Source organism: Amaranthus tricolor, chromosome 2, assembly GCF_026212465.1.
Source record: "Amaranthus tricolor cultivar Red isolate AtriRed21 chromosome 2, ASM2621246v1, whole genome shotgun sequence".
NCBI classification, from domain to species: Eukaryota; Viridiplantae; Streptophyta; class Magnoliopsida; order Caryophyllales; family Amaranthaceae; genus Amaranthus; species Amaranthus tricolor.
In genome coordinates, this window is record NC_080048.1 from 41,005,201 (window position 1) to 41,031,242 (window position 26,042).

General features: G+C 34.3%; 2 protein-coding genes across 8 annotated transcripts; one reads left to right on the forward strand and one right to left on the reverse strand.

The window, feature by feature from the left end:
* Positions 1-1,762: 1,762 nt before the first annotated feature.
* On the forward strand, positions 1,763-7,487 carry LOC130806709 (uncharacterized). The gene is made up of 3 exons (XM_057671896.1): positions 1,763-2,596; positions 3,671-3,801; positions 6,281-7,487. The coding sequence occupies exons 1-3, from the start codon at positions 2,300-2,302 to the stop codon at positions 7,035-7,037; spliced, it is 1,185 nt and encodes a 394-aa protein (XP_057527879.1). The 5' UTR covers positions 1,763-2,299; the 3' UTR covers positions 7,038-7,487.
* A 187-nt stretch (positions 7,488-7,674) lies between these two features.
* Positions 7,675-24,528, reverse strand: LOC130806708 (ENHANCER OF AG-4 protein 2). Of its 7 annotated transcripts, none has more exons than XR_009040362.1 (13): positions 24,105-24,528; positions 22,847-22,923; positions 17,588-19,357; positions 16,986-17,499; positions 16,610-16,718; positions 16,235-16,347; positions 15,971-16,158; positions 13,298-14,030; positions 12,776-13,217; positions 11,746-11,832; positions 11,547-11,649; positions 9,223-9,403; positions 7,675-9,045 (listed from the first exon to the last, which is right to left on the reverse strand). XR_009040362.1 is itself a non-coding variant. In XM_057671895.1 (12 exons), exons 1-11 carry the CDS (start codon positions 24,213-24,215, stop codon positions 11,579-11,581), a joined length of 4,149 nt encoding a protein of 1,382 aa, XP_057527878.1. In that variant the 5' UTR covers positions 24,216-24,528; the 3' UTR covers positions 7,675-9,403; positions 11,547-11,578. The 7 variants fall into 7 exon arrangements, 3 of the variants coding, with proteins under 3 accessions (XP_057527878.1, XP_057527876.1, XP_057527877.1); XR_009040360.1 differs by having other exon boundaries at positions 7,675-9,052; XR_009040361.1 differs by having other exon boundaries at positions 7,675-9,058.
* Between the last annotated feature and the right edge of the window lie 1,514 nt (positions 24,529-26,042).

The window sequence follows — 26,042 nt, forward strand, 5'->3', positions numbered from 1 at the left end:
TAAAAAGTAATTATATTAAAATTATAAGTGATCACTTTAACGTTATAAATGATTATTTTAAGACCAAAAATATATATTGAGTCAGCTCAATAAAAATGGTCTCATCGTGAGACCGTTTCATTTAAGAATTAATGATTATATTAATAAGATAATTATATTGACTTGTTTTATGGTGAGATAGCTTCATATTGCTGAAATGAAAATACCATAGCATGATAAATGGGCCTTAGAATTGTCGGCTATGGAAATTAAAATACATGTGACCCAGGAACGCCAAACAGCCCAAACACCACAAAATACGTACAGCCATACAATTAAAATGTGCATCATATATGCTGTCGGTGGTGGCCCTATACCTCTTTTTATACCGCTCTTTCTTAAGATCAGAGGGTGAACCGAAAGAAAGTAAATAGTAGAAATTTAATATTTTTTTAAATAAAAGTGATGTTTACTTCAACTCACATCATTAATTTTAATTTTTACAGTTTTTTTTTATCAAGTTAAATATTTTTTAACCGTATTTTTCTTAACTTTTTTGATTAAAATACGATATGTCATTTTTTTATTCCTCGTATTTTGATCATAACTTTCATAAGAAGTATATATTGAGTACCACGATGTTAACATCAATTCACTAAAAATATCATTTTGGTCAATCTTTAATATATGCATATACACTAAAAATATCATTTTGGTCAATCTTTGATATATGCATATATACACTAAAAAATACAAACTTTTGCTAATTCTCCAACTATAATATTAACTTTTAGTTAACCATAAATAATACTAACTTAGGGTATTTACTAGAATAATATCAACTTTTGTTTAACTACTAATTTACCTTAAATTATTGTCAAAAGATGTACTATAAACAAAAAATTAATTTTATTCAATAGTCAATAAACATTGGTATATTATTATAGAAAATTAAGTAAAATTTATATTATTCACAATAATTTTTCTATTACTTAATTGGTAAAAAAAGATGTGATTTTACCTCTTTAGACCTTCCCCATTCAACTTGAGCGCTAGAGCTCTAGAGAAACTTTCTAAGTCACATCCCTTTGAGTAACAACAATATTCATTTCCAGAGGTTATTTTTCTCGCAAACTATAAATAGTATATACCAAATAATAATATTTTAATTTTTAATATTTGTATGCAGATAATTTTAAAACAATAAAAATTAAAAATTAAAATCATAAATAATTATTTGATTTTTTTTATATAATTTGATTTTGCTTTATTTTTTTATACAAAACAACTTGTTTTATAATAGCAATAATCAATTTGACAAACCTACGTTAGATCGACCGACACGTGTGAAATCACTTTCATTAGTCCACCTAATTATTCAAGTCTTTTATTGGCAATATTAGTCCACCCAAATTTATAGCTAACTCTTCATAATAAATTTTAAGATTTATTATTGTTGAAATAAAAAGGTTGAAAAATAAGGAATTAGGAGTACATTATGATGCTAAAGGAGCACATGTACAAGAAAATGAGTTGTGCAAGTTTCTTTTTCATGTGATAATCATAACTATTAAGCTCAATAATCTAATTACAACTCTATTGTTTATTTTATTGCTTAAAGTTCTTTATGTTATTTTCTTTTTATTTTGTTCCTTTAAACTAAATAGTTGATTGATTTGAAGTCTTTATATTTGTTTTACTTAATAATTACTTTTTTCAAATAATTAGTTTAATAACAATAATAATAATAATAATAATAATAATAATAATAATAATAATAAATCAAAGAATAATTTTGGGCAAAATATAAATGAAAAAGAAATTGGAAAATGGAAGTCTAACAAAGAACGATAGTTTTCATATTTGAAGTTGTCGTAAAGTAAAGAAGTTTAGGAATTAGGAGTGACGAGAAATTCCACCACTATTCCCTAATGCCTAAACAAACACATTTCCAAGCGTTACCCTCGCTTTCTCTCTCCTTCAGATCTACCTTTCTCTCTCTTCCATTTTTCCCCAATTTTACACACAAATTGTCCGCTTTCATTCCTATCGTCGGTGAATCAAATTTCAATTATTCATCCCAATATTATTCACTTAGGGTTTCTTTCATATAATCTACAATTTTAGCTTCTGTTTTTCTGTAAAATGTCACTCCGATCGACATCAATTTGTTGCTGATTCAGGAAATTTTGATTGAGTTATTTATTGGAAGCTGACGTATACGTGTTTGTTTAATTTATGTGATTAATTGATGAAGATCAGAAAATATTGTATTTGGTGAAAAAGAAATTAAGGAGAGTAGGTGTGGTTGGATCAGGTGATGGAATTTGGTAGGAGGAGGGAAAATGTGAACGGTAATGGATATGGCTTTTTTGTGAATGGTAATGGTAATGGTAATGGTAATGGAAATGGAAATGCTTTGATTTACAATAAATTGGGTTCTGAAGATGATGGACCAATTTTGGAGTCTACAACAAAATTGTTTCCAGTTTGTTCCTCATCGTCGACGACGACGAATTCATCGCCACCATCTCCATCTTCTCCTTCACGTTATATTGAACATCATGTAACTAAAATGGATACTCTTGCTGGTGTTGCTATCAGATACGGTGTTGAGGTATCATGGAATATTCTTTGGAACTTTCTAGATTTTTTAATTTTTAAGTGGTTTTTTTTTTTTTTTCAAATTGTTGTTATGTTATCTATTTATCCGATTTTTTTTTATGTTATTAGTATATGTGAAGTGATATGCTTGATGTCATAAAGTAATTTTAGTTTGATTGATCAATATTGTGAAGCTGAAGTTGTAGGGAAATCCATTTGTTGCGTGTAATATGATAATTTGAATAAGTAGGGATCTGCAAGTCTTGTGCTGTTTTAGGGCGATAGGTGATAGCTTTGATTTGTTCTGAGAAATATATAAGCTACTAGCTTGAATAATTTCTTTAATAAATTAAAATTTTGCAATACAGTTGTTTTTATATGTTGCAATACACTTATTTGTTAAGTGTAAGTGTAAAACATATTTGATACTTCACTTGTGTCGAAATATTCTATTGCTCATACATTTTAGCTTTTAAAAGAATAATTACTTAATCATTTTGGTTATCAATTATCAATTACCCATACGACCTTCTAATTTATGCATAAAAAATTAGTGTGGTTGCCGTACATGACACTTGAATGTATGATTTTTCTATATTAGTATAATGGTATTAATGTTTGGTTTGGTGGAGCAAATATATGGTGCATTCCATTTTATTGGTGTATTGTGTGTTAATGCTTCTAGAGTTTGAGATTTTCTTGAGCGGAGAGCTTGAATCTATAGGCTTCAAATGCATATCATAGATTTAAAGTTGTTAACAAGTGTAAAGTTTTGCACAACACTTACGAGAATATTAAGATAATTGAACTTAGTTACCAAAGTTTGAGTTTACTAGATTGAACTTTGAAAATTTGAGTTTGGAGGCGAGTGAGACTTGATGGACCTTTAATATTGATGTCATATTTTGAGTTGGTGAGCTCGCCTTTGACTTGTGTTACCCCAAACTACATTATTTAGTGTGCTGGAAACTTTGAATTATGTATGCTGGTGTGTTTTGAAGTTCCATGCCATGCCAATAGTGTCAAGAATCAAGATTATGAATAGTTTGATATCATTCCTTTAAGTACTGGCTTTTCTTTGAATTAGGTTGCTGACATCAAAAAGTTAAATGGCTTGGTGACGGATCTCCAAATGTTTGCTCTCAAGACGCTTCGTATTCCACTCCCTGGAAGACATCCTCCTTCACCTTGCTTATCAAATGGACACAGCAGCGCAGGGTATTTTACTTTAATTCGTACTCTTTTGGTATATCTTTTCACGCATATCATATTTGCTCCCTGGTCTTCCGTATATGTTCCACTTTCCTCGACATGGGTGTTATCGCCTCACTTTCTTTTTAGATGTTAGAAAGAGCATATGTTTCTGGTACTTGTAGGTTTTACCTTAGGCTGGGGTTGGGGCTGGGGTTGGCGTAAAGCTCCACTTCTCCGTCTTCCACTCACCTGCTGTGTACTGCTTTTTTTCCCTAGACTCTTTTTTTTTCATGTCGACCCTAATATGTTGGGATTAAGGCTTAGATGTTGTTTATCTCTTGTCTTTTTCATGATTAAATTATTAAAGAATATTGTTGCTTTTGGCATTGAGGAACTTCATGTGTAGGTCTTATGGTCAAGTTCTACATTTCATGCTGCTTTGAGTCATACTAGAGCGGTAAGAAACTTATGTATGAGTAACTTTGTCACCTGTCTGTGGACAAAAATATTACCTTCAATGCAAGCTTTCCTAGAAATAGTTTTAAGCATATTGGAGGAATGTATGCTTTACATCTGTGCAATGTGTATTGTTTAGGGGAACATATGCTTCAGACCTATGCAATGTGTATTGTTTGGAATTGAGAAGGCTGAAGAGGACCCTGTATATCTTTCTACTCGTGCTTTGCTACAGGAAAATTCTGTGTTTATAACGACCTCATATGCACTGTCGATTCTAGCTGTTCTCTAATGTGGAAATCTTTATTAATCCTCTCTTACACTTCACCTGATGTGTGCAATACTGCAATAACAAACTATAGAAGTTTGCCGTCGATATTTTTCATTAGGGAGGTTATTGGTTTACACTTGATTGTGAAAAGAAGTATTTGGCCTTGATTATGTATTTCTGTATTGGGAGATGAGACTTAGTATTGAGTGGTGCTGGCAGTAGAAGGGTAATGTATGGAGCTATATTGATTGCAGACATTTTTCGTAGTTGATTTTTTTGACTTCAGGTGTTTCAGCTAGCTATTCATTGAAGAAAATTTATGTTTCTAGGAGTTGTGAGAATTTGACTGACCTAGTTGCTTGTATTATATGAAGTATGCATTGGAATTGCGTAGATTGCCTATTCAAATGAGTAGTTCTCTTATTCCCCCCTCTGCATCTGATTATCCCATATGAAACACCTTTTCAGTTGAATACTTGGATCTTACGCTGGGGGGATTTGCATGACAATGGGAAGATCCGACAGTTAGTGATAAATGCCACTTCTTTTTGTTTTGGGCTTGACTGATGTCTTCAAGTACTTTTGAATGAAAGTAATTGTGGGCTAGGGTAATAGGTTAATTCCTTAATCTGTCATGTGTAGATTATACTACTTTTAATCTTGCTGTAGTGTAGAGTCTTAATCATTTGGGATAGGGATGATAGACCTTTATAGGTTTGGTAAACAGTTTGCCAAGATAATTTAGGTTTTGATGCTATTGGCATAAGATCTTCAAGTAGGAAGAAAATAAATTTACTTAAAGACCAATATCTTTTTATACTATGTCATATGTATTTTTCAGAGAGATCTGACTGTCCCCAGCAAGTACAATAGCAGATATTCATATAACTCTAGTCCATAGTATCTATTTCTATGAAGATTTACATTGAAAAATCTAACCACAAGGCATCAGCAATCACTATGCTTACAAAGAACTATACAGCAAATTACAGAACACCAACTGAATTTTTTCCTCTGGTGATGCTGAGGCTGGAGTTTTAGCTGCAGTGACTTGTGGGAAGTCAACTAGATAGACTTTATTGAATTGAATTGTATTGTTGCATCACCGGGTACCTGTGCTTCTAAAGTCTTGCTTCTCACTGTTGAACCAAGGATATATTTACCTGTGACTTGCAAGGATCGTCTTTAAACACCAGGATCCCCTGAGTTTGTTCCTTTGGTATAGATACAGTTGATAAGATTTACTCAGGCTAGCTTCTAGGACATATAGTTGAAAATGAGCATATGCAAGTGGCACAATATATGGCTGAATAGCTTTTCATGTAGGCTGTAAGAAGTTGGGTTCTATCATATGATCAAGCTTTTTTGAAAATCTTCCTGAGATTGATTCAATTTTTTAATAATTAACCTTGTTGAGGTTATTTTTTCCCTACTTCCTCCTTGCAATATTGTATCTCTAGTGGGGAACTGCGCTATTTCTGCTTCCAAGATACTTCGAGGAACATTAGAATACTAATATTGTTACATGGTGGCGAGAAATTGTCTGATAATTGTTGCATGCAGATGAAAGATCTTGTGGAAGTCCTCTGTTCGTTAATTTGGATATATTTATAAATGGTGAGGGAGGTTGAATGAATACCCTTTATTTGTTTACTATGTGAGTAAGATGTTTTATTTGTGTTGCTGTTACTGAAACATGAATAATTTCAATGTGTTTTGCCATGAAGTTCTAGTTTTTAAGATTGACTTATCTTTCATCTTTGAACCTTTTTACAGACCAAGCTGCTCTGAGCAGACTCCAATTCGTCGTGCCCACACTGATATTCTGGAATCATTCCAATCATTGAAAATTACAACAGAACGCATCTCACCTGCGATGAGTTCTTTACGGGGTTACTATGGGCTTACTGAACAGAGAAACGGCTCTGAAGGCTTTGAAATGGCACTCTACAGCAAAGGCACTTCGAATTACATCAAAGATGAAGAATATTCTATATCATCACTAATGAATGCGCCTCTTAGTCAACATAGGAAGTCCAGAAGCGTTGCTAATGGGTTTAAGACAGCGGAGGAGGAACTGGATAATGAATTGGACGATGCTGCTAAATGGATTGAAAACCTAAACAAGAGACGTCAGAAGTCAGAAGCTGATTTCTCTCGCACTCCAGAAAAATTGATGAAGGAAGAGAATGGGAGTGGTGGTTGGTTTTCTGCAATCACTGGCAAAGGATTAGCTTTAAGAACAAAAGCATCCAGTAGAACAAATTTGGCTTCTGAGGTCGAAGTCAATGGAACTAACGGATTTCCGTTAAGTTTGGGAGATTCTACCGCAGTTGACAGTTCATCTGGAGTAAAGAAGTCGTCCAGCACATCAAGTTTACAAGACCAAGAAGGCAATAATAGTACTTCATCCATATGGTCAGCAGCGAAATGGTCCTTGACGCCAGATCTACAAGCCGCCCTTGCAAAACCAATTTTTGACGGCCTAACAAAACCAATCACTGGTCGAAAATCCAAAGCAGCTCTGGACTAGATGGTGAGTGAACGACGTCTGCAATCACTTATATTTCTTGTTCTAAACAAATCGACGTTCCGTATATATATAAACAATTATTTAGAAGAGCAGGAAAGAAATAGGTCTTATCGATAACATGCTGTGTCGTGGTCTGGGTGATAGACGTACAAGCTGCAAGCCGAGTACATGAAATTCCCGAGTACATGAAATTCTTTCGCTGTAAAATCTTCAATACAGTATGATCCAATTGTGAAGCATTTTTTGCCCTCATCTTTAGAATTTTTCATCAAAGTTCCTTTTACAATGCAGTTCACAGAAATTTGTATATTTAAGCCCGGATCGACTTTTGGTCATAGCATATAATTTATTCCCATGTATTATTCGTTTCCCTTAGGCATATTGTGAAACCCTAGATCTTGTAGAAGCAGATTACTTATAAAATATGATTTACACTGGTTATCCGTTTAATCACTTCATCTCATGTTTGTTAGATGTGTAATATTTCGGCAGTTGTTAATGATATATTAGTGGAGTATGTATGATGCAAATAGTTGGAAACACTGCTAAATTGTACTTTTGAGATTGTTTTGTAATCGATTATAAAAATAGTTGTAATAAGAAGTGCCTTTGGTATCAATTCAAAAAAAAGGGAATTGAATTTAGTATGAATTTTTAGGAAATGTGATGTGTTATTTCTAAAATAATAAATATAAATAAAGGTGCGATATGAGCAATACCTAGTTGATTGTTGACCATGCATGAGCGGCTACAGTTTTGGATTATAGTGTAGAGCTATAGGCTGGGAAAAATGGATGACTAGACGAGAATTAATCTCAAAATCTTGTCTAAAGTAGACAGTACTAATTGAAGTAAAATTCAATTCTCAAGATGGTTGTATCAAGTTAAAGGGCATCATAAAAGTGACTTGTCTTGTTGGCTCGTCATGCCTTGTGCCTTTTATAAACATTATTTCTTTTACAAAAATTTATTTACTAAGTGAATAAATAATTCAAAATAATTAACTAGGAACGAATAAGTAATTTTATTTTAGTATTGTTTATTGCTCAACTATAATAAAGTTAGAAAAATCAATTTTGCATACTTGAATTGATTAATAAGATAAAACATTCTGAAAATACCTTATTCTATTAATAAATTTATATCAATAATCCGAAACATTAAAGTTGATACTCATTCTATTTATCAATCATCAATCAATATCAATAATAAAAAACATAAAAGTTGATAGTTTATAAAAAAGAGCCAAGAAATATTGAGATAAAAAATATTAAAACATTTAATTTACCGAAATTCATGTTGATAGTGCCTTCATGCCAAAACGCGAATCGTTCATCGCGCCTCACATCTGACCGTGTCCAATACCAAAAATCATGTCTGCAACACACCCGTGACTCAAAACTTCATGTGACATGTCGTGTTGTGCCTCATGTGATACTCATACAAGCCCATGACATCTCTAGACTCTAATAATAATTCTTTTATCCTCAAACATGATGTTCATTACAAGTTTCATTACCGCCTAATACTAATCTCCCAACAAATAATAAATAAGAATAAATTTTATCAACACAAAATTTAGTTACAGTAAAACCAAAAATCATTATTATTATTATTATTATTATTATTATTATTATTAAATACTTTTCCAAGCTAAAAATTACAATAAACGCATTATAATTTCCATCATTTAATATAAATAAGTTGAAAATTATAATAGATCAAGAATGTAATGTGTAATTCCATATCTACCTTCCCCTATATTATGAAAATAAATAATTATTATAATATACGAAAAGAAAAGAAAAGAAAATTAAAATGGTCATACCCAGTACAATCTGCATTGGTGTTGCTCTGGACGTTTAATTGGTTTCATAATTGCTGACTTTTGACTAATTTATTTACATGCCTTAAGAAAGAGTTCAATTTACATCAACGCAGATTTAACACCCTTAGTAGTTAGTACAGGCAGCATCACTTTCTTTTTTGGCATTGTGCTACGGGCAATCTGCAAACTAAACCTTTGATATTGTTTAAGGAAACAATTATGCTCAAACAAGTAAAAAACAAAATTTATTAATCTTTTTCGATGCATCTCTTGTTTTTTCATTATGTAAAATTTCCAAGTTTTAATTACAAGATGTAGCAAACACAGTTAATAGCTGAGCAGGAAGCATCGGCTTACATTGTAAGGTCTGCAGAAGTCGATTTCTCAGGCAAATATACTTTAAGTTGTTCATCGGAATATCCAAATATTCTCATTGAGATTTGAGACACAAACAGAACACACAGATCTCCGTGAATGCCAAATCAATTGGAAACTCATACAAAAAGACATCTATGTTCAATCTTCGCAGTCCAAGGCACTGTTACAAGAAAAGAGAAGACAAATAAGCTTAATAACAATTAAGTCTAAAACATTGGTAGTCATTGATTCATTTTGTCACAAAATTAAGGAAGAAATTCTTGAAGACACAACCTCAATTATCGTTCATGTTTGGGATGTGGATTATAATACCACATATTAATCAAACAAAAAGTAAACCAAGAAAAGTTAGTTCTTGTAGCCATTCATTTACTAGAAAAAGGAAGCCAAACACAGAAGAAGCATATGAAGCCTGCTGCCATCCCTATAACAACTTGCACTTTGTTTGGATAGCAATTTAAGAGGGAAAGGATGCGTAGGAGGGAACGGGAGGGGAACAAAAATATTTATTGATCGGAAATAATACCGGAACGGAAAGAAAAAAATATATCCCTCATTTAGATAGAAATTGAGTTAAGAAGGAAAGGAATGGAGCTAGGGGCCTAGAAAGGATTTATGTCCTGTTATTTCTAGTAAAAGGAACCATTCCAAAGTTGAAAGATTAGGTAAGGAAAATTATGAGCCTTCCTCATTTTTTCATTACTTGAACATGCGCATTATATACATTCTTCAAGGTGATGTTTACATGACTTCAAGAATAGTTAAAAAGAATACGCATGTAACTTGTAAGGGATATAGCTTTGTCAATTTACCAACCCAACAATATAGAGTTTTCCTACCTCTCCCAAATAATACACTCATGATTATCCATATCCCTCCAAATCCCTTCCTCTCCCCACTTGTTATCCAAGCAAAAGATATTTCATCCCAATAAATTCATCCCTTCCTTTCCCTCCATCCAAACAGTGTAAATAACCCCTTCTTAGACTTCACCTTGCATAGAAGTACTAAAAATCCAGCAGAATGTGTGCAATATGTGAGTAAAAACTTTCGGTGCGAGGATATGGATGTCAATTGTCAATGATGGAAAAGTTTTGAGCAAGGAGGGCAAGGGTGCAAGAGTGCAAGGATCAAACGCCATTTCCATCATCATAATAACTCACAGCTATGTAATACTGGAAACCCAGAAGATATGAACACCTGCAAGGTGTAGAATTGTGATTATTGTTATTCGAACATCCACATCCACTTCATGGGAAAAGGTAGTTCAAAGCAGGTAGGTACATCTCGTGCACTACACTACTACACATTCCAGAGTAAAAATGCAGTAGATATTTGTGCAACAGACGTAAAAATGGAATAGCATGATACTTTTTCCACAGAAGACTAATTTTGCTCTTGCACCAAGTTTGGATGGAGGAAAAGAAGAAACGAGAAAGAGAGGAGTGACAAATCCCTTATTTGGATAACAAAATTGGATGAGGGAAATGTAGTGGAGAGATATGGATTCAATTCAACACAAGTTAACATATATCTGTCCAAAAGGGTAGGAAGATAAAGGAAAATTTGGTAGCTTTCAGAAATTTGATGTTCTCCCTTCGTAATGAAATTCCTTCGCCTGTTCTCTCTCCACTGTCATTCTGGTTATTTCTTTCTCACATTTGTTCTTCTGATCACTTACGCTCTCATCCCATTTTTCCTCGTTCTTTTCATTACATTCTCTCCCTCATCCTCAAAAATGAAGCAACAAACAGTGCTAATGGTGGTACAATTATTGCAGGTCATGAAATATCAAATATATCATTTTTCTAGGGGCATATATGATAGAAGTTCCAAATAGAACTCCCTAAAAATCACCTCCTCTCCTTACCACATCTTGTCTACAATTCAAACAAAAGAAAATTTCTTCTTTTTCTCTCCCCATCTTAGCAAACCCCATACTTTGGGATTAAGGATTTAGCATTTTTTTGTTGTTGTTTTCCTTCCCTTCATTTCCCTCCCTTTCCTTCCTCAAGAGCAAAATTACTCGGATACAAATCACTGAGATATGGATAATTGGGAAAAGTCATCTGAGAATAATAAGAAAACTTGCAAAAGCTTAAAGGATATGTGTGAAATATTTGAAAATGTTGCTTCTAAGAGTCTGATCAGAACATGAGACAAAAGTGTCCTTCACAGAGGCTAGAGTCAATGTGTATACTAAATTTCTATATGACAGTTCTAACGAAACAAATAAATGTTTCAACTTCAAAATAAAAAAGCAGCCAGGGAATCTAGTCTTCAGTATGATCCATGAATCTTACTTGAATACAACAACTTGACTTCAATCTAATTTCTACACAGGCCTCCAATAGTTAAGGGACGGCATATCTGGCCTGGAAGGCAGCATCTGATTAACGACATGACCTGAAGAAAATGTACACTAAGATTGATCCTTCAAATAAAAAATCTATCAGCATTAACAGCTTCACAAGTTCACAACAAATATACTATGAAAAAAACCTGATGTTGAACCCGCCAGAGGAGGATTTGGAGCAGAAACTTGGTATCCCATGCTATCTGCTAGTCCCAATTCAGGTCGAAAATATCCTGAGATAACTATATTTATTAAAGGTTGCTTGAACGCAGCGAACAATTGACATAAAAAACAAACAAAAGAAAAACTCAAATTTCGAAAAAGCAAAAACATTGAAAACTTAGCGAAACACCAACACTACAAAAACTTAGAATGATAAGTTAAGTGACATCAGCTAAAACAGATATGATGGCATACAGCAAAGGTAACCAGCAGTATTTGCAGTATGACAGATGTAAAATGTTGGGGATAAATATCACTTATATAATGGGAATATTACTCCAAGCCCCCTAGGGTAACAACACATCTATAAAACATGCACCCATAAGGTCATTAAACGTATGAAGGAAACAGAAGATGTGCTACAAACACCAAAGTGTTCATTTAGTAGCAGCAGAAGAAAATCAAAAGCACAAGTCTGAGGATGTAACTTACAGATTTCACCTTCAACAAAATTTCAAAGGAGAAAAACAGCAAGCCTAGCCTACTAGAAGTCTAGATATCATCAGTCAAAAGCTCTCTTCTTAGGTTGCTCACCACATGGCAAAGCTTTTACAACTATGAGAAAAAAAAACCCTCCAGCACAAATATCCTGCGGTATACTTTTCAGTGATGAAATTATCTCCAGTTTTCAGATCTTACAACTAAATAGCCAGATAAATCAGCATATAATCAAAAGTCTCGTAGGTCAAAGAATAAACCCAAGAACAAAAACTAAAATCAGGAAAAACCTAGCAAAAGAAGCAAAAAATAAAATAACATCAAACTACAACTTTAATTCATAGACAAGGAGTGAATGAGAACAGAAATCTCCGGAAACAATCAACAATGTTCAATATTGTCTTACACTCTTGAGTCTTGCATTTAGTAACAGAGAATGTAAAAGTGACACCACATCTTATAAAATAAAAAATAATTTGCAATACGGACGATATATGGGTGTTTCAATTTAGATACCTTCCCCAATAAAATTTGTTGGTGGGCAAGGCGGCCTTCTCCCACCATTTATCCATGGCTGCTGACTGTCCGCCTTGTATTCAGCAGAAACTGACCTCCATGTTTCATCACCAAATCGTCTCAAACCTTCGGAGTGAGAAGCTGATGGGTATGGATGCGAAGGGGCAGCAGGAGGCGGCTGATGTAGCCGGGGTTGGGGCATTTTCTGCTGAACTGTGGGTGTATTATAAGAAAAATGGCCTGAAGGAGGTTGAGGCACTGTCACTGGTGGAAAAGCTCTCGGCAAAAATGTTGACTGCTGAAACTGCTGGTTGGTCTGGCCAACTTGAGGTCCTGCATACATAGACATGTATCCAGGCGTGTCATGTGAACCAGATGTCCCAGCCGGAAAACAAGGCACTTGTTGAGAGGAGTTGCAAGCAATGTGTGAACGGTGGTTACTCTGCACCAAGAAAGTGCAAAACACATTAACACATAAAGCATCACAGACAATATAAGGACAGAAAGTCGAAAAGTACTTACGGTTGTTACACTGTAATCAGGAGGCAAAGGCGCCTGTACAGGATGAGCTACCGATGGAGGCTGGAGTAACACTTGAGGAGCCACTGAAGGTTGTGGAGGAAGCAGAGGTTGTACATTAGCAACCTGTGTGGGCCCTGATGAAAGTAGAGTAGGTGGATGAGGCTGTAATGGGCCTGATGGCAACATTGGTGGTGGTGGTGGGGGTGGAGGAGGGGAAGGAGATACAGGAGGTGGAGGAGGAGGAGGAGGAGGGGGAGGTGATGAAGGTAAGGGAGGAAGGGGAGGTGGAGATTCAAGAGGCAAAGGTGGTGAACCCACCAGTGGTGGAGACTCAGCTACATCAATAATTGCACACTCCAACTCAGCATTCAACAACATTTCTTGTTTATCATTCTTTGATGAACCAATGGGGGACAGAGCTCCATCTTTTAGATGCCCAGAAACATCTTCCATCTCAAGCTCACCATCCACCTCCTCCAAGATGTGATGGTGCCTATCATTTGGAGTATTGTTTCCATTTTCAAGCCCAAATAAATTATTTGACGATTGCAATGCAGTCACATCAGATTCTTTAAAAGAAACACTAGGAACATCCTCTTCATCTTCGTCGTCATCATCAGCAAATCCATGAGCAGACAAAAAACCAGGCAAACTGAAAGTTGCATTGCTGTGCACAGCCAAGAACATCCATATGTCAGCACCAGCATAGTATTTTGAAAGCTCATGATTAAACCTAATAGATTGTAACAAAAGATCTTAACATAATGTAACAAAAAACCTCCACAAATTTTTGTTTGACTTTGACCAATTCTGTAAGAGATTTTTGGTGAAAGGACAAAAGAAACAGAGGGAGCAACAAGAAGATCACAAACATACATAATTCAATAAAACATACACTAAATAACTCAAACTTGTTATCATACACTATTCAACAAAACATACACTACATAACTCAAACGCACACTAAAATCAAGCAGGTAAAATTCTCAATTTTTCAAATTTCAACACATACACTACGTAACTCAAGCTTGGTACGTGTTCCATGTATTGAGACTTGCAGGAATGAAAGTTGCATCTACAAAGAGATAGGTTTGATTTAGTGCATATGAAATTAGCAAGAGGATAAATCAAAAATAAAGGCCAATTTCTCGAGATTATTAAGTCAAAATTATGTGTATATGAGGCCACATCTTTATCTTCCAACTTCCTGCAAGTGAGATTCTGGAGGGAATGGGAGAGCTCCCACCACTGGTGATATGGCCTCTATAAACTTTTGAACAATAGAAGCGCGAAGATATTTGGGCAAGCTGACTGACAATAATTGTCGAGTTCTGTTCGACTGAAATTACTGGCTAATTTTCATGACAAAAATACTCTGGGACATGAAGCAAAGGAAATATAAGATAAAGCCATATAAAATTTAAAAGTCAAATTCCAGGATCTATTATTTCTTTTACTCCAGTGACCAGTGTGCACATTTACACCTTGTTCCATCAAGATAATGTAAAACAAACATCTCAAATTCATTTTCATTGAAAAGTTCTTATGTGTTTCCATACCATGTGGTATGGGACATTATGTAATAAGAATAACTAAGAAGGCACAAATTTTTTTCACTTTTGTTTTTCTATATTTTAGAGGGGAAAGATGGAGGTTGACATGCCGCCAAACAAACTTGGCAGGTTGATCCTATTTGCACTGGACCCAATGAATGAGTAATTCGACCAAAGTAGGCCAACAATGTTTGCACTATAATCAAGAACACCTTAATAAAGAAAAAACAGTTTGAAAGAAAGGCATACTTTGTAGAAATCGACGCTTGCATAAATTAAAAGGATGAAAAATTCAGACATTTACAAGAAAAGATCACATGAGCAAAGATGCAATCAAGTTTTTCAAATCAATTGTATACAGCAATTGCATTGATGGTATGAGTTGACATGGGTTTGCTGGACATTTTGTGGAGACAAGGGTGACATAGTCCATGTTATTCAATGAAAGTTCATCAGGGCATGAAGGGTCAACCAGCAGATCAAACAACCAAGTATCACTCTAACCTAATTCTGGTACTATAAGAAGAAAAGGCCAATTCCAACTAAAGCCTTCAAACAATAAGCTATCATGTCCTTCCCACCCTAAAATCCTCCTAAGTGATTGATGACCAAATCTTGTAGATATCATCAAAGAAGCAACACAGAATACAAATTTACTAACGAGCTTAATCCCATTTGACTAAATGTCAGCACTCAGCACATAATTTCACTTTGTGGTACAAGTATACAACCAAACTAAAGGATTCCACACGTTCAAGGCCCCGCTAAGCGCATTAATATTATTACCCATTATTTGAAAATTAAATAAGATTCTGCTTATTTATTAGAAACCCTTGAGACAGAAAATCATCACCTAATTTTTACAAATTGACCTAATTCTAGTCTACTCCATAAAAGAAAAAGACAATTTGAACATCTAAAAAATCAGCAAATCAGGAAAAAAAAATCCAAGTGCCTGAAAAGAACAAAACATCTTATAAATTTAGCAATTAGATGAGAAGAACTAATAAATATCTAACATATAAATTGATTAATAACCAAATATATATGCTTTACTGCCACGAGCAATAATGGGAGACGCAGAGGGAGGGAAGTAGGGAGGAAGAGAAAAAAGACAGACCTTCCATATTCATCAACAAGCATACCCTCCATTTCTCTAATTGGGTCATCCACTGACCGTTCAGCTCTAGATGGGCGCCTAAAGGTAAAACCACCAGTCATATCATCACTTGAACCACCAATGTCATCCATGAAACGACGAAGAACCGACTCCGGCAGAATTTTTCTCTCGAGCCACAGACGCAAGACCTGAAGCGTCAGAAGATCCATAAGGTTGCCTACAGATAAAAGATGAGCAACCGAAGCGAAATCTACTCGTGTGTACCTTCAAGCATTGCCGACGATTCTCCCGAGCACTTGACCCAGCTGGGGCAGCAGCACTTAAAAGGCGGGGCAGTGCTGATTGGACAATAGGGATATATGAGGCACCAGCAATGCCTGAATCAAAAACAGAGATCAAAACCTATATCAAGTCATATTATGCATGAAAATTTTTTCCTTTGTGTGATTAGCAAAAAATTGGTGATGAATTTTACAAAAAAAAAAAAAAAAAGAAAAAAAAAGAAAAAAAAAAGAAAAAAGACAATATAACTAAAAATTATGCCTAATACCCCCAATTCCCAATGAAAAACATTTTCAAGACACATCCCTACAACCTATCACAGCTATTAGTTCAGTTACTCAGCTCAATTTAAATTACCTTTTTGACTATGTGAACATTGGGTGATGGAGTCTACCAAAAAAAACAGATCCACTCTCCTATGGAAGTTTGACTCACTCTCCAACTTATGAATGAGTAGTTCCACAACCTAGCAAATTTCGAAATTGAGTCAGTCACACGATAAATCAGCAAGACAACAGTAATAACACAATTATCAGGCAGTAGATTCCGTGCTAACAAAATTAAGGGATGCACCAGTAACGCCCCTAAATTTGACCACAAAGAAAAAAGAAAAGGAATAAAGAAATTAGACAACCATAGATTTCCAGATTAGTTCCTTGCAGCGAGTCTCCATTGTACACTTATTACATATGAGCTAATAACATACAGACAATAATAGAGCACTATTACGAACCTCGTTAGCAATTCCATACTTAGCACAATCTATAGCAAGACGAGTAGCACGTCCAATACTTTCCTTGGTCCTGGACAATGTCTCTATCATTCCTTCAAAAGCATCACGAGCAACTGCTGCTTCAGTGCCGCCACTGAGTGTGCTTCCGGCACCGTAGTTCCCAGATCCAGGTCTTTTATCATCAACATTTTCCAAGTCTGATTGATTATTAGATGCCAACGGACGAACATTCACAGATGGGGAAGCAACAGATCCACGTGGGTGTACTCCCTCAGCCTCATGCTCAGTTACATTGCCCATACCAGATGAATCATGGCCTGTAGGCAGTGGACTTGGACTCTTTCCATGAACATTGGGAGTAGGTGCCGTAATAGAATTTCCATTACCCAGAGGAGCATTTTGCATATTAGCCTGTCGTCTTTTAGCCTGTGCAATTAGATGTTTCATGGACATTGCAGCATCTACGGCTTTCGAATCCACCAAAGAGCTAGATCTATCCTTAGCCTCGTCCAACCTATCACCGCCCAGAAGAAACAATGAAAAACAGAATAAGAGAAAACTACTGACAGATATCAAATCCAGGAAGTCTAAAGAACACACACCTTCCATCAGCCAGAGCAGGATCATGATTCTTCAGGTTATCAAGGGAAGAAGTCATACCATTCAACCTAGTAGAAGATTTAGAATTAACTTTCATCCTCTCTCCAGACACAGCCAACCTACTCTTCTGGGAATTGTTTAATTCTTTATCGGGCACATTTTGAGCCTTACTAAAAGAATTCAAATTGGTTGCCTTAATGGGAAGTCTATTAAGCTTTTGTTGTTCAACCATCCTTTTAGCAGCAGCAGCAGAAACTATTGAGGGAGACTTTGCGGGGGAAACCAAATCCATCTTAGCCTCCTTCAACAACTTCTTGTCTGATTCTTCTTTTCCAGGGCTGTGAAAAACTTGACCTTTTGTAGAATTGTCCACCTTCAGCAGCAGAGTGGCAGGTATAGAAGACTCACCCACTACTTTAGATGGAGGACAATCCTTATGAGAGTCAGTTCCATCTTTACTTGCAATATTTAGATTTTCTCCAGCAAAACTAGAAGAATTGTGATTCTGATCAGTCTTCTTCACAGAAACAGAAACAACTTCAGATGAAGAAGCTTTCGAGGCAGACAAAGACCTTCCATGAACTGGTGTCTTGGGCTCATCATCATCGTCATCCTCATTATACAAACAAACAGCTCTTCTTTTCTTAGGACCATCACTTTTAAGAGTTCTCAGTCCATTACTTTGATTTTCGGATGAAATGTTTGCATTGGATGTTGCCTCAAATGCTCGATGATGACCCTTTCCGGCCGGTAGATTAGCTTTGTCACCAACAATCTCAGGCTCCATACCCCTTTTCTCAACCTTGAAGTTAGATCCCTTCAGAGAATCACCTATTTTGTGAGCAAGCTTCGCCTTTTTAGCAGGTGGCAACTGTTTCTGGCCAGAGTCTCGAGTTTTACGTTTAGAATACTCCCCTTCTCCACTTTCCTTGGCGGCAGTACCACCGTGCAGGGAACCTTTACCAACATCTAAAAGCTTCTGGTCTTTGAGAAGGCTTTGGGAGGCCTTCATGCTAGAACTAGACTCCAGCTTGTTTACATCTGAAGACAACCGCTTCAAATGTCCACCACCTTTTAGTTTCCCGGATACCCGATCTTTAACAAACATGCTAGATTTCTTACCATCAGTATGGCGAGTAACACCCTCGGTTTTTATCTTAGTTCCAGAAATAAATTCCGGTGATCTGAGTCCATTGGCCAAGATATTGTTCCCAATACCAGAAAGCTTAAAGTTACTAGAAGCTCCATCCTTTTTAACATCTCCATGATGACCAGTAACCCTTTTAACCTCAGAATGACCACTATATGGGCTTGAGCTTGAGGTTCTTGATGACTCAATCCGCTCGCGACGGGCAACTGTATCAGCCTTGTCCTCAACTAAAAAAGGTTCTTCCTTCATAGAGGAAGAAACAATTGAACAATGACCTAATGCTTCTGTTGGAAAATCTTCCACACTAGAACAGAGACCCAATCCATGGAGGTGATCTTGAACAGAATCACTGCCACATATTTCTTCAGTTCTAGGTTTTTTTCTTGACTCAATGTAGGAAACATTTACATTCCCTTCTTCAACAGGAAAAGAATCATGTCCAAGAGTTGCAGCTTCATCACCAAGACCATTACTATCACTTTTTTTAAGATCTTCAAATGCTTCACAAATTTCCTTTACAGCTAGAGAAAAATATTTGACGGTTTTCCCTTTACACTTGGACAGTAGTTTGCTTTTTGACTCACTCGTAAATGCTTGCACGTCTGGCGGAGCAACAAAAGCTCTATAAACATGGACAAAAATATACAAGCACCTTAGAAACAGATTATGCACCCTACAATCTACAATATGATGATTATGCAATCAACATACCAAGTACGAAAAAGCGCTTAACAAACTGGTCATAAAAAAACCATAAAAAGATTAAAAAAAAAATAAAATAACACAAAAAATTCTAAAATACAACAGACAGCTGCTCTGGAATCCATTTGGGCCATAAAAGCCATGAAAAACATGCCAAAAAAGTCTATACAACATTCCATTACTCCGGTGCCAATAAGCAAATATAAATCCATTCACCTGAACAAAGTCATAAGTATTGAGGAAAGAGTCCTTCAATCCACAAAAAATCACAAAATTTTGGAAAATAATTCTTTCAGATGCCATCAACATGATTCTAGATTGTTAACAACATTAGCCATAATATGTTTATGTAAAACTAGTAAAGAAAATACTTAGAGCACCTTCCATAAATTATAACAAGCACGTGTGATGTACCTACAGGGATATTTTTTATAAATTAATGCACCAAAATCTCTCTCTACTCCTGTTACAGCCTTACTAGATCCCATTAACAGTTAACTTCAATAGCTTCCTAAACTTAAAAGGCTAGGGAAAGTCGCTCTTACATGTTAAGACATTACAAACTGAAATAAAGGTACTCATGGAATATCTTCGATTCAATGACTTGAGTCTTTAAGATTGTACACCAATTGAAAACTCACTCAACATAACTACAAACTTCAAAGAATTCTAAAACAATGTCACATGATTCGTTAATCTCCTCGGGAATCGCGAATCTTAAAAAGAAATTAAGGTCGGTTTTGGGCTATTTTTGGGCAAATTTGAGCGAATCACGAATTCAAAAAGCGAATTAGCTAGTGAATTATGTTACACTATTCTAAACACATAGCTTGAAAGATTACAAGAAGCACCAAGGTAGAATCTTGAAGGCAAAGGGTATTCCACCACGAGTTTAGATTAGAAATGCACGAGCTTTAAAAGTTGATAATACTAAATGTATCAACAAGATGCATGTTTATCAAACAAGTTTATTTGCTTGGAACTCCACATAATTGGTTACATTCAGTGAAAGTCGTTTTAGGGTGTGGGAGACTTAAGGAAAAATGCACCAGGAAGGATTCGGGGGACTACCTACAAACTCCACGGATACACATTGTCGACTTGGACAATCATAGTGTTACAAAGTACAAGGCTAAGGGGTATGCCTCTAGTCTCTAAACTTTTACTTTTACAACCATTCGACATAATTTCAATATAAATGCCCCAAATTCAAGTGTTAATAAAATTTACTTTCTCAAGGAATGAACAAAGCATCTAACAGGGATGGCAATTCAAACCGAATCTAACCCTAGTCTGACTTGATCCAAAATTAATGACTCTAAACCGGCTACAATCCGACATTTGACTCCAAATTTGTTCAAATACTTACATTTATAGTTTATTCAAGACAAATCTATATTTATTAGGATTGAAAAAAACATAAATGAGCATATTTTAATTGTTGTTTATGTTCAACATTGGTGGTAGAATTATTGGACCTTACATTGGAGAATTTTCACCAAGGCTCCAACATTGTTATTACTTTGATGTGCCCATTCAAAAGACAATAATGTGAGTTTGCTTTTAGTGAGTAAAAATTTGGTCAATCATAACATATTCGAGTTATTAAGTTGAATTGGTCAAACTTTATATGTTACATATAATTTAGGCATATCATAGTTTATGCGAAAAACATTATTGTTGCAAGTTCGTGTATTGTTAAACGAATTTGCTTCTCGAAAAAAAATTTCATAATCCAATTCCGCCTAAGGTACGAGAGTACAAGTTGAAGAAAATTCGGACGACAAAAAATTAGAACATGAGTCGAAGGTAATAGTGAAAAAAAAAAAAACCAGACTTTCATTCGGAGAAAAGTTTAAGTGTGCATAGTCTGATTCGAATTCAACCCATTGTCATCCCTAAAATCTACTACTTCATAATTAAACAAATCATTATCCCAAGACCCAAAGTTAGTAATGCTATGAACGAAACAAAGAAAAGATAATTCAATTGATGCACAAGGGAAATTTGGCCTATTCACCCACTAAAGTCAATTTAGAGGTAGAGAGAAGGGCCCCACACACATAGCTCACTCTACAAGTTGAAGTAGAAAAGGGAAAGCAAATGGATCATGGTTGACCATGAAAAAGCGAAGAAATTAAGAAAAAAAAAATGAGAGATTGGAGAGAGAGAATAATGATAGTAACCACTATATTGTCTAGATAGCTAAACAACATTTGTGCAAGTGTTCTTCAGTTGCTACCTAACTTGCAAATGAGATCTCTAGATTTTAAGGCTTTTGATTTGATGCTCAAAAATAAGGAATCAATTGACGCCTTTTGCTCTAATTTTAATTTCAAATCCTATTAAGTTCTCATCTTAAGAATTTTGGTCTTGTTGTAGTTTTCAATGCAAATTTCTCTCATTTGCTTCCACATCTACAAATGGCCAAGGTACTACCAACTACTGACCACGTACCTAGACGCTAACTACAAATATTGAAGTGCTTACATGGTTACATTTTACACTTCAAAAGAATGGAAACATAAAGTTAAAAAAGTATTACATTACAAACTGATGATGGATTCTCAACAACATCATAAAAAGATCTCCATATGTTATTGGTCACTTCCAAGGTATGCATTAATGCAAAACAGCCCATGATTTTGAATTATTGTGATCAACAGTAAAAAAAAATTTAATGCACATTTCAGACATGTAAAAAAAGATGGGTGAAATTTAATAACCATGTTAAAGCAAACCAAAAAGAAATATAGCAGTAAAATAATAAAGGGATGGAAATGAAAAAAAAATGTAATTATGCATAGAAAATTAGATATCATCTAAAGCACACTAGTATGCTTACATGATGAGCAGGTCCACCAATATAATGGAAAAATAAAACACTATCACCCAGAATTTTAGATTTTATTTGATCTCCATGTTCAAACTTCAAAAGCAGGTTCATCTTAATTTATATGGGAAATTTGATCTGGAAACTAGCCATGCAAGAAAAAGATAAGTCGTCAAATCCAATCAAACACCAATAAACATCCAAATCACAACTAACTTCCTCCTGCATAGCAAAACAAGTTCTCCTTATTGTCACAACACAAGTAGTTCATTTCCTTTTAAAAATGTCGCAACAGACTACCTACATAGTACATTAATGTCATAAGCAAAAGCGGCAACTATCTCCGCATCAGCATATGTTTTAACTTTTAAGACCATAAAGGGTTACAAACGCACACATAAGGATTTATTGCTGTATTATGATGTTCATAATATCGGGTTCCAGTTTGTCTACTTAGATATCAGATCAGAGTAAATTTCAGTCACACATTAAGCTGTCATTTACAAACGTTTATCGTGAAGGAGCAGAAAGAAGGTAAGAAGACAAAATAAGACTTTAGCTGATGATACGACTTACATTTCTTTGGTGCCGAAAAACTGTACAAAATACTTTTTTGGATCAGGAGCTCGTTGGCAATCTTCGGGTCTGCTGACCTGAAAATTAAAACCAGTAAAATATCCTTAAAATACACATAATTTGAAAAAAGAAAATTAATTCAACCAACAGTTGTGCTGCATGAAAAAGAATCACCCCACCCCAACAAAAAAGGACACACCTGATGATGAATCAATTACATCAATACAAAGAAACAAAACCATATTGAATGACAGATAGCAATGTCCTAAGCAATTCAGAGTAGAAATCTTAAAAGTGATTGCAACCAAATACTTCATAAGGCAATAAGCTAAAAAGATTCAATAATCATACAAATAAACCTTAGTGTGAGATATCACATGCAACACAGTATTGCGACAGGAAAATAGGTCACGATAATCATGAAACTATCAGCATTTGCTGCAAATGTCGTTCCATGACTGAAATCGTGTTATCGCACTATGATGCAAAACCCACTTTCATTTTATAAACAGGGCATATAGTAATTTGTAAAATATTGAACCTTCGTAAAAAGGTCTCGTACTCTTTTATCCAATAGCGTTATGCCTTATAAATGGAACTTGCCCCTTTACTTGAAAAGCCGTAGCAACTACATTAGGGAAAATAATACTCCTAGGTATCTCAATAATATTATTACTTAGAGACTAGAACATGATAAGTGCTCCAGAATAACTCAGTATGACAACGGTTCTTTCAAAACCATTTGACACTATTTCCCACCAAAGTGAAGATTACCTATTACGGAATAGGATTCACTAGCTAATAACTAAACGGATATAATATTCGATAAAGAACTAGCATGAACAGCCTTCAAAAAATTCAACTCTCCATAAAGCACCCATCAGCGTTCACTGCAATTCAACCTCGTCCACTACTCCCAATCAACAAAAATGATCAACTTCTAGCAACTCGAATTATTAGTAATCACACAAGTCCAATCTACTCTGTATTACATCCCTTCTTTTTAATAAAAACAAACTACCTCGTTAAAATTGATCTCTTAAAATACAAAATAAAAACTTGTCTCGTCATCGTCAGATAATCTATTTAAATGTTCCAATTAAAAATAAAGTGAAATCAAAAATAAGACAAGTACAATGTAGCTAAGAAGGATCACAAGAACAAACAACAATTTGTAACTACATTCAAGTAATCAATTCTAGAATCATACAAACATAAACGAAAAATTTTCAAAAAATAAAGAATGAGAAAACAAAACCTTAGCAGGCCAAGCAGGAAAACCCTTGACCTTAGCAAGAACGAGATCGCCTAATTGTAACTTACTACCACTCTTCGTTTTATGGGCTCCCTTCTTACGCGCAGGAGCCATGTCAATTATCAAAATACGAAAACCCTAATTCACAAAATAATACTTCAATTGTCACCAATTTTACACCCCTATTTTAAATGCACGAAAAAAAACCCTAAAAATGAAAATAAAAAAACGAACAATCAGGAGATTCGAGCTTGATGAAGGAAAAAAGAGGGATTTTAATGGCGTCAGATGAGAGAGAAAGGGATTGCTTGCGTTTGGATTTGGGGAGAATTCAGAATAGAGACGGTGAGAAAAGAGAGTGGGAGAAGATTTGATGATGCTACTATGGTAAATTCGTTAGGGATTGCCGGATTGGTTTATTACTGAATTTTGTTTCTGAAAATAAGGTTAGATATTTCAAATCTCCATTTAGTTTTTGAGTTATTCTTGCAAGATACTGTCTTTTAGTTAGACGACCTTAAAACAAAGAGTTCATCATACATTTTATTAATTTTACTTTATAATGGCAAAAAGAAAATTTGATTATGAGCATGTTATGTCTTTTTTTCATTAGTAGTACTAATGGAATTTAACTAATTTATATTTTTTTTTACTTACCATATTTACAAATTTATATTTTCGGAAAAACTCATATATTAATGGATGCAATAAATCACAATTATTCCAATTATATATTTGTATATAAATGCACTGTTTAAAAAATTATAATGAGAAATATATAATGTACTGTGTAGACATTATATATTGTCTGATAAAATTATGAAATTACACCGCGTAAAAAATTATACTACAGAATAAATTACATTTATGCAGTGTAATTGAAATTACACAATTTAGAAAAATCATACTGCAAAATTACACTGTGTATAAAATTATACAACAAATTAGGAAATTACTTGAAGTATATCATAGCCCCTTTTTCCATCAATTGTTATTAAAAAATAAAATGACAAAAATTCAATTAATTGATCATTAAAATCAGTCATTTATATTATTAGACTACTACAATTACAATTTTGAATTTTAGGAAAAATATAAAGTATGGTTTGCAATCGAAAATTTCATTAAAATATTAACGTAATTAAAAATTCATGCACTGCATGAGTTTCTATCCTAGTATGCCAATAATTGTTTGGCTATGTAACCCATATAAAGATAAATCTCTTAGACAGACCGTCTCACACAAAATTTTGTGTTAGTTTTATTTAAATAACCATATAGTCTTATTCTAATATATAAAATAAAACTTTATCTGATAATATATATATATATATATATATATATATATATATATATATATATATATATATATATATATATATATATATATATATATATATATATATATATATACTCCCTCCGTTCTTTTTTTATCTTTCACTGTAGGTTTTTAACATATTAAGGAAGATAGAATCTTTAGGTTGTAGTGGGTATTATTTTAATTAAATAGTAGTGTGAAGTAATGATTGTATTGGAAGTATGGGGTAGTAGTGGGTATTATTTTAATTAAATAGTAGTGTGAACTGTGAAGTAATGATTGTATTGAAAGTATAAGAGAGAAAATAATTATAAATAAAAGAAAAGGGGGGTTTTAAGGGGTAAAAGTGGGATAAAAACTTTTTAAATATAGAAAATATTCTAAAGTGGAAGAACTTTTGAAACTACCCGTTATAATAATGTGGAAGATCAAACAGAGGGAGTATATAAATATATATATATATAAATATATATATATATATATATATATATATATATATATATATATATATATATATATATATATATATATATTTAAGTTCTACTGAGAACCATCCTTATATAAGTATCGTGAGAACAAATTAGGCTGGCATAAAAGTGTTACTTTTTTACTAAAAATGTGTT

Excerpts from the sequence above, each read along its gene's own strand:
- LOC130806709 (XM_057671896.1), top strand. The coding sequence starts at position 2,300 with ATGGAATTTGGTAGGAGGAGGGAAAATGTGAACGGTAATGGATATGGC. Across the intron at positions 2,597-3,670 it reads CTATCAGATACGGTGTTGAG|GTTGCTGACATCAAAAAGTT; the intron begins GTATCATGGAAT and ends TCTTTGAATTAG. Across the intron at positions 3,802-6,280 it reads AATGGACACAGCAGCGCAGG|ACCAAGCTGCTCTGAGCAGA; the intron begins GTATTTTACTTT and ends ACCTTTTTACAG.
- LOC130806708 (XM_057671893.1), bottom strand. The coding sequence starts at position 24,215 with ATGGCTCCTGCGCGTAAGAAGGGAGCCCATAAAACGAAGAGTGGTAGT. Across the intron at positions 16,348-16,609 it reads ATGTTCACATAGTCAAAAAG|GCATTGCTGGTGCCTCATAT; the intron begins GTAATTTAAATT and ends TTTTTGATTCAG. Across the intron at positions 13,218-13,297 it reads CTGATTACAGTGTAACAACC|AGTAACCACCGTTCACACAT; the intron begins GTAAGTACTTTT and ends TTCTTGGTGCAG.